At 57.5% G+C, this 12,102-nt stretch overlaps 1 protein-coding gene across 1 annotated transcript in view; it reads left to right on the forward strand.

The window, feature by feature from the left end:
• Positions 1-12,102, forward strand: part of Dnah17 (dynein, axonemal, heavy chain 17) — a 94,509-nt gene that overhangs the window by 65,146 nt on the left and 17,261 nt on the right. The window contains exons 54-63 of the mRNA XM_013036358.1: positions 2,479-2,745; positions 3,625-3,786; positions 4,094-4,327; positions 5,610-5,774; positions 6,136-6,231; positions 6,316-6,533; positions 9,464-9,671; positions 10,056-10,171; positions 10,954-11,146; positions 11,340-11,585. Coding sequence (XP_012891812.1) covers positions 2,479-2,745; positions 3,625-3,786; positions 4,094-4,327; positions 5,610-5,774; positions 6,136-6,231; positions 6,316-6,533; positions 9,464-9,671; positions 10,056-10,171; positions 10,954-11,146; positions 11,340-11,585 — 1,905 coding nt within the window. The remainder of the gene's footprint in view (positions 1-2,478; positions 2,746-3,624; positions 3,787-4,093; positions 4,328-5,609; positions 5,775-6,135; positions 6,232-6,315; positions 6,534-9,463; positions 9,672-10,055; positions 10,172-10,953; positions 11,147-11,339; positions 11,586-12,102) is intronic.

Here is a 12,102-nt window from a genome sequence, read left to right on the forward strand (position 1 = left end):
ACACACACACGCCACACACACACACAGACACACCACACACACAGACACACCACACACACACACAGACACACCACACACACACACACCACACACACACCACACACACACACAGACACACCACACACAGACACACACACAGACACATACACACACACCACACACACAGACACACACACACACACAGACACACCACACACACACACCACACACACACACCACACACACAGATACACACACACACCACACACACACACCACACACACACACACACACACCACACACACACACACACCACACACACACACACAAAGGAATTCAAAACCATTGCGGGTGTTGTTCCACATGCCTGAGATTCTGGCGGCTGCATTTCAAATTAAATAGACATTAGTAGAAGCAGCTCTCCCACTGCCACGGCGCGCGGCCGAGGCTTTCCATTGATTTCTCCTGCCCGGAAATTTGCTCTCACAGGAAGCTGCAGGTGCATCAAACACTCTTAGTCCAAAGCAATTCACCAAGCTTGAGAAGAGACCTGGACCAAGCTAAGCACCCATGCAGCCATGTCCCCTGCGTCCGTGCCAGGGCCGCCTCAGTGGGGCCAGGACCACGCCAGGCCCACCTCAGGAATCTTCCCCATGGCACAGGCCCTGTGCCAGTTGCGGCCGGGGGCTCGCGTAGATCTGGTCTGGAGCTCAGGGATTGGGGTCCGTAGACACGAGGAGAGTCGGGGTGGTAGGGGCAAGAACAAGCTGCACCGGACACTGCGCCAGACACTAGCCTCTGGTAAGGGGCTGCCAGACGTTTTTTTTGTTTTGGTTGGTCGTGGGTCTTGAACTCTGGGCCTGGGCACTGTCCCTGCACTCTTCAGCTCAAGGCGAGTGCTCTACCACTTGAGCCACAGCGCCACTTCTGGTTTTCTAGTGGTTTATTAGAGATAAGAGTCTCATGGCCTTTCCTGCCCAGGCTGGCTTTGAACCGCGATCCTCAGATCTCAGCCTCTTGAGTCGCTGGGAAGACAGGCATGAGCCTCCGGCGCCCGGCTGCCGTCCGATGTTAAGTCCTGGGGAGAGTCTTTGCACACTGGGCCTCCGGAGCCCGTGGGTGAGGAGCGTCTCTGCGACCCGCGGAGTCAGTGCCAGGCTGGGGTCCCTGTGCGAGCTCACGCACTGGCTTGATGCTGCTTGGAGTCTCCATCCAGAGCTGAGTACCGAGCTGGGCTTCCTCCAGTCTGTTAGCTGAACTGCATTGATTTGGGCTCCTGAGCACGCCGTTCTCTTTGCTCTGCCTCGGTGGGGATTTTCTTCCTGACCACTTGCCTCAGGGCCCATGGCGGGTGTTGGATCCTAGCATTGTTCTGGGGTCCTTGGCCACAGCGGCTCTGACATCCGGTCTCAGGAAAACCATCACCCGCACCACCGCACCTGCAGCAGCAGCGGCATCTTCATCCACACCAGTCTCTTGTCCGAGGTGTGTGTGTTGGTGCAGGCGGTGAGCCCAGGCCTCCCATGTCGGATGTGACCGGCGTGGCGCAGCGTGGACAGGACAGTGGTCCTGACACGGCACGGGGCCATGGTGTGGACAGGACAGTGGTCCTGACACAGCTCGGGGCCGGAGCAGGAAAGGGCTCAGGCACTGGCCCTAATGGATGCCGATGCTGGGTGAAAAGCCCACCCGGAACTGTGGGTAGAGGGAAGACAGAACTGCCCCATCCGAGGGTCGAGCCAAGGCCACAAAGACAGAGAAAAATGGAACGGGGGGGAGGGGGCTGCACCTGGTGACCCCACAAAGGCCGGCGGCGTGTGGGTGTCCAGCTGTGGGAGGCAGCGTGGGGAGCCCTCAGACTGTTCCCTGCCCCCTCTTCACATCCTCCCCCAGGCCGGCGGGGGGGCGGCTCATTTCCCTGAGCTGGAGGCCTCAGCCGCTCCCTGGCCTCCCCAGCCCCGCAGATGTGCGAAAGGGAAGGGCGAGGGCAGCGTCAGGTGCAGAAGAGGCGGGAAGCGTACTGCGTGCTCGCAGGGCCCGTGGCCTGCAAAGTAGTTAGGACTTCAGGCGGGAGGCCCCACAACCAGCTAGTGTCTTCCATGAGTAGCCAGCAGTGCCTTTATTGTCTGGTTTTGGGGTGATTAGGGGTCAGGGGCGGGGGGGGGAGGTCCTGGGGCTCGAACTCAAGGTCTGAACGCTGTCCCCGAGTGTTATTCACTCAAGGCTAGCACTCTATCACTTGAGCCACAGCTCTACTCTCAGCTTTTTGCTAGTTACTTGGAGATCAGAGTCTCACGGACTTTCCTGCCCAGCTGGCTTCAAACGTCGACCCTCAGCTCTCGGCCTCCTGAGCAGCCGTGTGGCTGAAGCGCAGCTGTGTCTTTGCTTTTGGGCCTGAATGCAGCGCCACCCGGGCAGGGCACCAACCCGCCTGGGCTCCAGCAGGGCTGTGGCCAGCGGCCTCCGGTGTTGGACTCGGTGCGTCTCTGTTGTGTCTAGCTGGACCTGGCCGCACAGTACATCAAGGCGGCGGTGAAGAACGTGCCCTCAGTGTTCCTCATGACGGACTCCCAGGTGGCAGAGGAGCAGTTCCTGGTGCTCATCAACGACCTGCTGGCCTCAGGGGAGATCCCTGGGCTGTTCGCGGACGACGAGGTGGAGAACATCATCTCCTCCATGCGGCCGCAGGTGAAGTCCATGGGTGTGGCGGACACACGGGAGGCATGCTGGAAGTTCTTCATCGAGAAGGTGCGCAAGCAGCTTAAGGTAAGACCCCCAGCACCCCAAGGCTTGAGTCTGTACCCCCCTGAATTGAGACCATCTCTTCCCAGGCTACTGGGGGCCATGGGGAGAGGGGGGGGCTCGAGCCTGGACATTGTTCAATGCACGCTGTCAGAGCTAGCTCAGGGCTGGAGAAAGTATTTCCTCACTTAAGCAAGTGTAAGGAAGTAGACACCGCTTGGCTGTCAGCACTCCTGGACTCCTCTGGTATAGCTGAGAGCCCCCGGGAGCCTGGGGTTTGTCCTCGGAGTTCAGGTAGAGTGACTGTCCCTGGCAGAGGTCAGCCCCAGCCCTGGTAGGCATCTGTGGTGGTCACCTGATGCGATAAGAGCCAGGGTCCCGTCCAGCGTTGTCTCTGGCCCACAGTTCCCTTGGTGGATCCTAGCCGTGGGACCAGAGACCCCATAGCCGCCTCCTGACCCACCTCCTCCAGGCGGCCAGCTCCTCACCCCCAGGGAGGGCTGGGGGGTGTGTCCCCGGCCCCATGCAAAGGGCCACTTCCCATGAGCCAGACCCCCCCCCCCCGCAGCCATGCAGGGAGAGACCAGAGAATGAGGAGGGCGGCGAGGCTGAGGCTCCGTGAGAGGGACAGCCCTCCTCCCGCAAAGGGACCCGAAGGCCTGTCCCCGGCACCTTCTCCAGCGGGGTGGGGGTCTCAGGGTCTGCGCCGGGAGCTCGGCGCTGTCCTTCAGGGCCTCCCCACCTCTCCCTCGTCTGCGCTTTCCTTCCCAGCACCGTCAGGGTGACGCTGGGGTCTGGCCGCCCTTCACACCCCAACGCAGGACTGCTTCCCCAGGCGGGGGACGCGGGGGCCCGCATCTCACCTCTAGGTGATCCTGTGCCTCCCCCGCATCTCACCTCTAGGTGATCCTGTGTTTCTCCCCCGTGGGTTCCATCCTTCGCGTGCGAGCCAGGAAATTCCCTGCCGTGGTCAACTGCACGGCCATCAACTGGTTCCATGAGTGGCCAGAGGACGCTTTGGTGTCTGTCAGCGCTCGCTTCCTGCAGGAAACAGAGGGTATCCAGGTGAGGCAGAAATGGCACGGGCTCAGATTCCCAGTCCCCAGGCCCAGCACCCAGGCCCAGCCAGGGATCCGCACAGAAACCAAAAAAGCATGCATTCATTGGTTGAACACATTTTCAAATGAACCGGAATTAAAACTGAGGCCCCCTTGAACCATTTCCGGGGCACAGCTCCAGGGCTGGTCTCGGAGCAAGGCAGGTCAGATGTCTGGGGAAAGTCAGGACACCTGAGATCTGACAGGAGGAGAGGCTGAGTGATCAGAGGGGAGCTGGGCCGGCCCAGGGTGACCGGCCCACGTGCCCCTCACAGCCAGAGGTGAAGATCTCCATCAGCCTCTTCATGGCCTACGTGCACACCACCGTCAATGAGATGTCCAGGGTGTACCTGGCGACCGAGAGGCGCTACAACTACACCACGCCCAAGACCTTCCTGGAGCAGATCAAACTCTACCAGAACCTGCTGGCCAGGAAGAGGATGGAGCTGGTTGCCAAGATCGAGAGGCTGGAGAATGGCCTGATGAAGCTGCAGAGCACGGCGTCACAGGTAGGGGGCGCGAGGCGTGCAGGGCACATGCTCACACATGCACACATGCATGCACACACGTGCACGCACACACGCGCTGTTGTGGGAGGTGGTAGCATGTGGAGCCAAGACCACATACAGCAGCATGAACGTGACTCTCTTGCCACTGAGGAACCATCCTTCCTGGTCCCGGTGAGTCCTGGTGAGGATGCGTGCCCCCGTGAGGACTCGGGTGGGACATGCGTGGGTTTAGCGGCGTCGGGATCAGGGAGGGCTGATTCTCCAGTCCCGGGCGGTCGGTGGAAGGCACGGTTCTCACGCCCCATTCACAGCCCGGTGCCCCGCTCAGAAAGCATCCCAAGGTTTTCTCTCCTGTTATATTGATTTTTCACGTCAGCTTCCTGACTACAAATGACCTCCATAATGGAGGCTTCCACACTGGACAGTGGCCTGCCCCCTGCCTCGATCAGAGGCAAGCTGGGCACTCACACCGGTTCCCAGAGAGCTCTCCTTTCCTGTCCCCCTCCCCCTGCCTACCAACCCCGAGAGCCCCGGACACCCACACACCTCCAGCGCCTCAACGCTGAGACTGGGTGGACTTGTTTTATCTGTTCACCCAGAGTGCCAACCCCCAGAGCACCAGGAACTGTCTTGAAGAGGGCCATGAATACAGACTTGACCTTTGAGATATTGAAAAGATTCTCAACCCACATGCTGGTAGCTCACTCCTGTAATCTTAGCTATTCAGGGGGGCTGAGATCACAGTTCGAATCCAGCCCAAGCAGAAAAGTCCATGAGACTTTTTGTTGGTGGTGGTGGTTGTGGGGCCTGAACTCTGGGCCTGGGCACTGTCCCTCAGCTCTTCAGTTCAAGGCTAGTGCTCTACCACTTGAGCCACAGCGCCACTTCTGGTTTTCTGGTGGTTTATTGGAGTTTCACAGATTCTCCTACCTGGGCTGGCTTTGAACCAAGATTCTCAGATCTCAGCCTCCTGAGTAACTAGGATGACAGGCGTGAGCCACCCGCACCCAGCTCCATGAGACATTTTATCTCCAGTTAATCACCAGAAAAGCTGGAAGTGGAAGTGTGAATGGTAGAGTGGCCCACTTTGAGCCAAACACTAAGATTCAGCACCCTGGCCCAGAGTTCAAGCCCCAAACCCCTTCTACTGACAATAAAATTGAAAAAGAAATGAGTCCCTGGGAGTCAAAAGCCACCAGCATTCTACAGCTCTGCTCAGCCCACAGAGGGTTGCTCTGCCGGCCACGCCCACTTTTGCCCATCCCTGGCCTCTCTGTCATAGGTGGACGATTTAAAGGCCACACTCGCCATCCAGGAGACTGAGCTCAAGCAGAAGAATGAGAACGCTGATAAGCTGATCCAGGTGGTTGGTGTGGAGACCGAGAAAGTCAGCAAAGAAAAGGCCATTGCGGACGAGGAAGAGGTCAAGGTTGAGGTCATCAACAAGGTAGGCAGGGCTGTCCAGCCAGGCCCCCAGCCTCAGGCCTCCTTGCCACTCAGGAGGCTGAGATCTGAGGATCATGGTTTGAAGCCAGCCCAAATAGAAAATAAAAGCCCAAAGCCAGGCACTGGTGGCTCACACCTGTCATCCTGGCTAGTCAGGAGGCTGAGATCTGAGGATCACTGTTCAAAGCCAGCCCGGGCAGAAAAGTTCATGAGACTCTTATCTCCAATGAAAAGCAGGACTGACACCTGGCCCCACCCACTCTGGCAGCTGAGGGGTGGGCTCCTGTCCTCCCTCCCCACCCCACACAGGCAGGAATGGACAGCCCTGTGCTGACTCTCCCTTCCGTCCCACTGCCTTCCAGAACGTGACTGAGAAACAGAAGGCTTGTGAGACGGACCTGGCCAAGGCCGAGCCAGCCCTGCTGGCTGCCCAGGAGGCCTTGGACACTCTGAATAAGGTGATGGAGGCATCAGAGAGGGGAAGGGGGCGGGCGCTGGCCGCGGGGCCGGCAGTGACACTCGCGTGGCTTGGGGCCTCGCAGAACAACCTGACGGAGCTGAAGTCCTTCGGGTCCCCCCCAGACGCCGTGGTCAACGTGACGGCCGCCGTCATGATTCTGACCGCGCCAGGCGGCAAGATTCCCAAGGACAAGAGCTGGAAGGCCGCGAAGCTCATGATGGGCAAAGTGGACGCGTTCCTGGACTCCCTGAAGAAGTTTGACAAGGAGCACATCCCCGAGGCCTGCCTGAAAGCCTTCAAGTGAGTCGGGCCGGCTCCCCTGAGTCGGGCAGCGCTGTGTGGACGGCCTCGCCCGAGTCCTTCCCGCCGCTGGGCCCGGGCTGAGCTGAGTGAGGAGGATGCCAGCACAGGCCACCTTGTGAGCCGCCAGGGTTGGGGGAAGCGTGCATGGCCCCCCGGCGGCTGCACCTCCATCTCCGGCTTGAAGAGAGCTGGGCAGACGGAAATGAAGCAGCAGCCTCCCCAGTGGCGCCTCCGGCACACAGGCCTGGCACGGGAAACCCTGGGCCACCGGACCACAGAGAGCCTGGCCTCGCACAGAGGCCCGGCCCTGTCCCCGGAGCAGACCCCAGCCTGCTCATGCAGACAGACGCACACTTGAATGCAATGCACACGTGCATTGTGCACTCTGGTGTACACACAGATGCACACTTGAATGCAATGCACACGTGCATTGTGAACTCTGGTGTACACACACATGTACATGCGCACATGTATATGAATGCAAAACATTGCACACACATACTAAGAGGTGTGTGTGCCATGCTCACACATAGGGTCACACACATACCTATATAGACACCAGCCAACACACACACAAATACATGACATCTGTACACATGTGTGTGCATCTGTGTGCCCACAAACACATAGGCTCACATGCATTTATATACACACAAGTACCAGTGTGGAACATCCATACATTGCATCTGCATTCCCACATGCACGCAGGCTTGCACACATACACACACAAGTACTGGTGTGGACATCTCTATACGCTGCATACGCATTCCCACATACGGGCAGGCTTGCACCCAGAGACACATGTGTGAATGCGAAGTGTCTGTACCCATATGTGTATATGTGTGCCCATGTACACACAGGTTCACACGTGTGTGCTTGTGTACACAGCATACATGGTGGGGAGTGCCCACATGCACTCAGCCTCACACATACAGTGCCCATTTGGTTTTTTGTTTTTGTTTTTTGTTGGTCCTGAGGCTTGAACTCTGGTCCTGGGCACTGTGCCTCAGTTCTTCAGCTCAAGATGATTGCTCTACCATTTGAGCCACAGCACCACTTCAGTTTTCTGGTGGTTTATTGGAGATAAGAGTTTCACAGACTTTCCTGTCCAGGCTGGCTTTGAACCAAGATCCCCAGATCTCAGTCTCCTGAGCAGCTAGGATGACAGGCATGAGCCACTGGTTCCCGGCTCAGTGCTCATTTGCTGGGGCTCTGTCTCGCACGGCCCCCAGGGCTGCCTATGGCTCCCTCTGGAGTGGCCTGGGACTGGGGAAGGGACTGGGACTGTTGTCACAAGGTGGTCCATTCTGGGAGTGGCCCATGGCCCCCAGAGGCGCACACTTGAGGGAGACTGATAGGATTAGTAGGGAATCATTTGAAGTATATGACAGTAAAGGCAGGGCAGGGTGTGGCTCAAGTGGTGGAGTGGTCACACAGTAAACACAAGCCCTGAGTTCAAATCCCAGAACCACTTAAAAAGTGAAGATGAGAAAACAAGACAAACCTGATAGATCTACTACAGCGTGCAGCTGCGCTCAATGTGCATGTGTGTGCATGCGCATGTGAGTATGTGTGCATGTGAATGTGTGTATGCGTGTGTGTGTGTGTGCACGCATACTGTGTGTGTGTGCTGTGTGTGTACATGCGTAATCCAAAGCCTTGCACATGCTAGCCAAGAGCTCTACCACAGAGACACATCCCGACCTAGAAAAAATGTTTTTGGTATATTTCTTTCCCATTTTTTTTTAGTCTTCCATAGTTAAAATGCTATTAAAAACACAACTATTTGTGCTGCTACAAAAGCACAATGGCTTAGGATACATTGTATATATGGATAGAAATGTCCCAAGGAAGCCTCTCATTGTACAACTAATATATGCTGAAAATATTATAAATAAAACATAAACTGGAAAAAAAAAAGCACAGTGGCTCATGCCTGTAATCCCAGCTACTTGAAGGTGGAAATCAGGAGGACGGTAGTTCAAGTCTAACCTGAGCCAAAAGTTCACAAAATCCCATCTTTTAAAAACGGAGCACACAGTGGTAGAGCGCTTGTCCTGCATGCATGAGGCCCTGGGTTCGATTCCTCAGCACCACATAAGCAGAGAAAGCCAGAAGTGGTGCTGTGGCTCAAGTGGTAGAGCACTTGCCTTGAGCTGAAGAGCTGAGGGACAGCGCCCAGGCCCAGAGTTCAGGCCCCACAACCAACAAAACAAAAAACAAAAACTGAGCACACTGGTACGCACCTGCAACCCCAGCTAAGCAGGAAGTATAAATAGGAAGCTCAGAGACCAGGCCAGCCCGGACATAAATGCAAGACTCTAGATGAAAAAAAAGCAACAAAACCAAAAAAGGGCTGAGGTGAGGCTCAGGTGCTAGAGCATCTGCCCAGCAAACAAAAACAAAACCATCCTTCCTCCACCAAAACCGAAGCCACAGCCCTACTGCCCTTTCCCTCACTTTCACTTTAGAGGCCAGATACTTGCTTTTTTTCTTTCTTTCTTCCTCATGTCTCCCCGGGAGAAGTACTGGGAACTCAGGGCTTCACATTCCGCTTAATCTTTTTTGTTTTCACCAAAAACATGGCGGGGGTAGGGGTGGGAGGGAAGTTGGTGTACCACTTGAGCCATGTGTCTACTTTGGGCTTTTTGCTGGTTAATTGGTGATAAGCATTTCAGATTGATCTGCTGGCTTTGAATCCCGATCCTCAGAGCTCAGATTCCTGAGCAGCTACAATTAAAGACATGAGCCACATTTTTTTTTCTTCCTTCTCCTGTCACCATTAAAGTAACCAAAAAAAAAAAAACAAAAAACCTCAATATGGTGTCCAGGGTGGGCTCCAGCACCCCGCGAGCCCTGGGCGGCGGGCGCGGCGGGCGCGGGGCCTGCCCCCTGCAGAGCCCGCCCCGCAACTGTTCCCATGCCAGGCCCTACCAAGGCAATCCCACCTTCGACCCCGAGTTCATCCGCTCCAAATCCACGGCTGCAGCCGGCCTGTGCTCCTGGTGCATCAACATCGTCCGCTTCTACGAGGTGTACTGCGATGTGGCGCCCAAGAGGCAGGCCCTGGAGGAGGCCAACGCAGAGCTGGCAGAAGCGCAGGAGAAGCTGTCCCGGATCAAGAACAAGATTGCGGTAAGTGCCGGCTCAAGAGGCCCCCCCCACCTCCCCACCCACCCCCACCCCCGTCCAACTCCCAGCCACTAGCTCATGCTGTCTGCGGGTCAATACCTTGGTTTCAAATGCGCCAGCTCAGCCTGCCAGTGTGAATTATTCAGCACCAGGGGAGACTGCAGGCCGGCGTCAGGACCAGAGAGCCTGTGGGCATATGTGGGCGAACAGAGATGATACGGGCAGGGCTGAGACCAGGACTTTGCAGGGGGCAGCTGGGCACCTGCCCACCGTCCTCCAACCCAAAAGGAGTCTGTCCTGTACTGACCTTGCTCTGTCCTCTCAGGGCTGCGAACGGTGAGGGCCTTCCCATTACTACTCCATGGCCTTTCCCATCTGTTTTCCCAGGAGCTCAACGCCAACCTGAGCAACTTAACATCAGCATTCGAAAAAGCAACCGCAGAGAAAATCAAATGTCAGCAGGAGGCGGATGCCACTAACAGGGTTATCTCCCTGGCCAACAGGTAGCCGGGCCTCCCCAGACCCACCCCTCCTGTCCCTGAGCCCCCACCACCAAAGGAATAACTGAGGCCTTTCCAGGACTTAACCTGGGGCAGAGTATGTCCCTGAGCACCGGAATCAGCGGCTGCTGGGGTCTCCCCCCACAGCCCTCTCTCCCTGTCTCTTCTCACACCCGGCACAAAGGACAAGGGTGGTGCCAGGCAGCTGTGTGGTTCAGGGAAACGACAGGAAAGCAGTCTGCGCACATGCCCAGTGTTCTGTGCGTGCCGGTCCCGCGGCTGGCGCTCTACCACTCAAGCCACAGCTCCACTTCGAGCTTTTTGGTGGTGAAGCAGTAGCCTGGTGGCCCCAGGCTGATGGTCAATGATTTGCTTATGGACCCTGGGAGGCCTGGGAGAGTCCAGGAGCCTGGGGTACTGTGACCAGGGTAGGGTGGACACCAATTAGGAGAAGCACAACGTGTATGCCAGAGGCCCCGCTCCCCTGGGGCCCAGGCCTGTGCCCTCTGGACACAGCATGGTCCTGGGCTGCTATGGCCCCAACCCTGAGCTCTGAAGCACTGGGTGACGCCATCCAGTGACACTGGAGTGAAGGTGTACGTGCGCACAGTACCCGGGGCCACGTGTCTCTCCCCAAAGCATTCATCCCCAAGTCCCCAACACCCCGCTGCTGAGCCACCGAGCCACACAAGTGAGGACTTAACTTGGAAGTCTGCAGACGGGGCGGGCGGCCGTCGAGGGGAGCACACCGGGCCCCAGCCGCTCCCGCCTCGGTTCCCTTCCAGGCTGGTGGGAGGACTGGCGTCAGAAAACGTCCGCTGGGCGGAGTCGGTGGAGAACTACAAGGTCCAGGGGGTCACGCTGTGCGGGGACGTGCTGCTCATCTCCGCCTTCGTCTCCTACGTGGGCTACTTCACCAAGAAGTACCGGAACGAGCTGATGGAAAAATTCTGGATCCCTTATGTCAACAGCTTAAAGGTGAGACGCACAGTCCTGTTCAGGACGCGGGGTTCGGGGAGGCCCCGCAGCACCTGCATCTCCCGCGGCGAAGGCTCAGTTCTGACTGCAGGGCAGGGCAGGGCAGGGCAGGGCGTTACTGGCTGGGACGGCGGCTCCCCAGCGAGCTGGCAGGCCGCAGCCCCGTTCTGAGAACGCGCACCCCGGCCTGCAGGTGCCCATCCCCATCACAGCGGGCCTGGACCCCCTGACGCTGCTGACGGACGACGCGGACGTGGCCTCCTGGAACAACCAGGGCCTCCCCAGCGACCGCATGTCCACGGAGAACGCCACCATCCTGTGCAACACGGAGCGCTGGCCCCTCATCGTGGACGCCCAGCTGCAGGGGGTCAAGTGGATCAAGAACAAATACGGCAGCTCACTCAAAACCATCCGCCTGGGGCAGAAGAGGTGCGGTCAGGTGGCCGGGGGCAGAGCGGGGGGGGGGGGGCAGGGGGGGGGGGGGGGGGCATGTGGAGACGCTGAGGGCGGGCTGGCTGAGGGTGGGCAAGCAGGAATGGCCCCGGCATGAAATCAGCCGTGCGCCAGTGGCTCCCGCCTGTCATCCCAGCTACTCAGGAGGCTGAGCACTAGAGGATTATGGTTCAAAGCCAGCCCACACTGAAAAGCTCACATGACTCATCTCCAAATGAAATAACAAAAAGCTAGAAGGTGGAGGCATGTCTCGAGTGGTAGAATACCAGCCTTGAGGGAGAAAGTCCAAGATAGATAAATGAATATCATAGTAATACTACTAATAAGTTGAATTAAATCAGGCCCTCTCCCCTCTGATCACTGTGTTCCTAGACTCGTGGTTGGACTTGTGTCCCCCTAGGTTATGGCTTGGGGAAGGGATGGGGGGGCTCCAGGCTGACATCTTCTCCTTTTTTTTTTTTGTGGGTCTGGTTGTGGGGCCTGAACTCTGGGCCTGGGCACTG

This window comes from Dipodomys ordii, unplaced genomic scaffold (genome assembly GCF_000151885.1).
Source record: "Dipodomys ordii isolate 6190 unplaced genomic scaffold, Dord_2.0 Scaffold7, whole genome shotgun sequence".
Taxonomy (NCBI): domain Eukaryota; kingdom Metazoa; phylum Chordata; class Mammalia; order Rodentia; family Heteromyidae; genus Dipodomys; species Dipodomys ordii.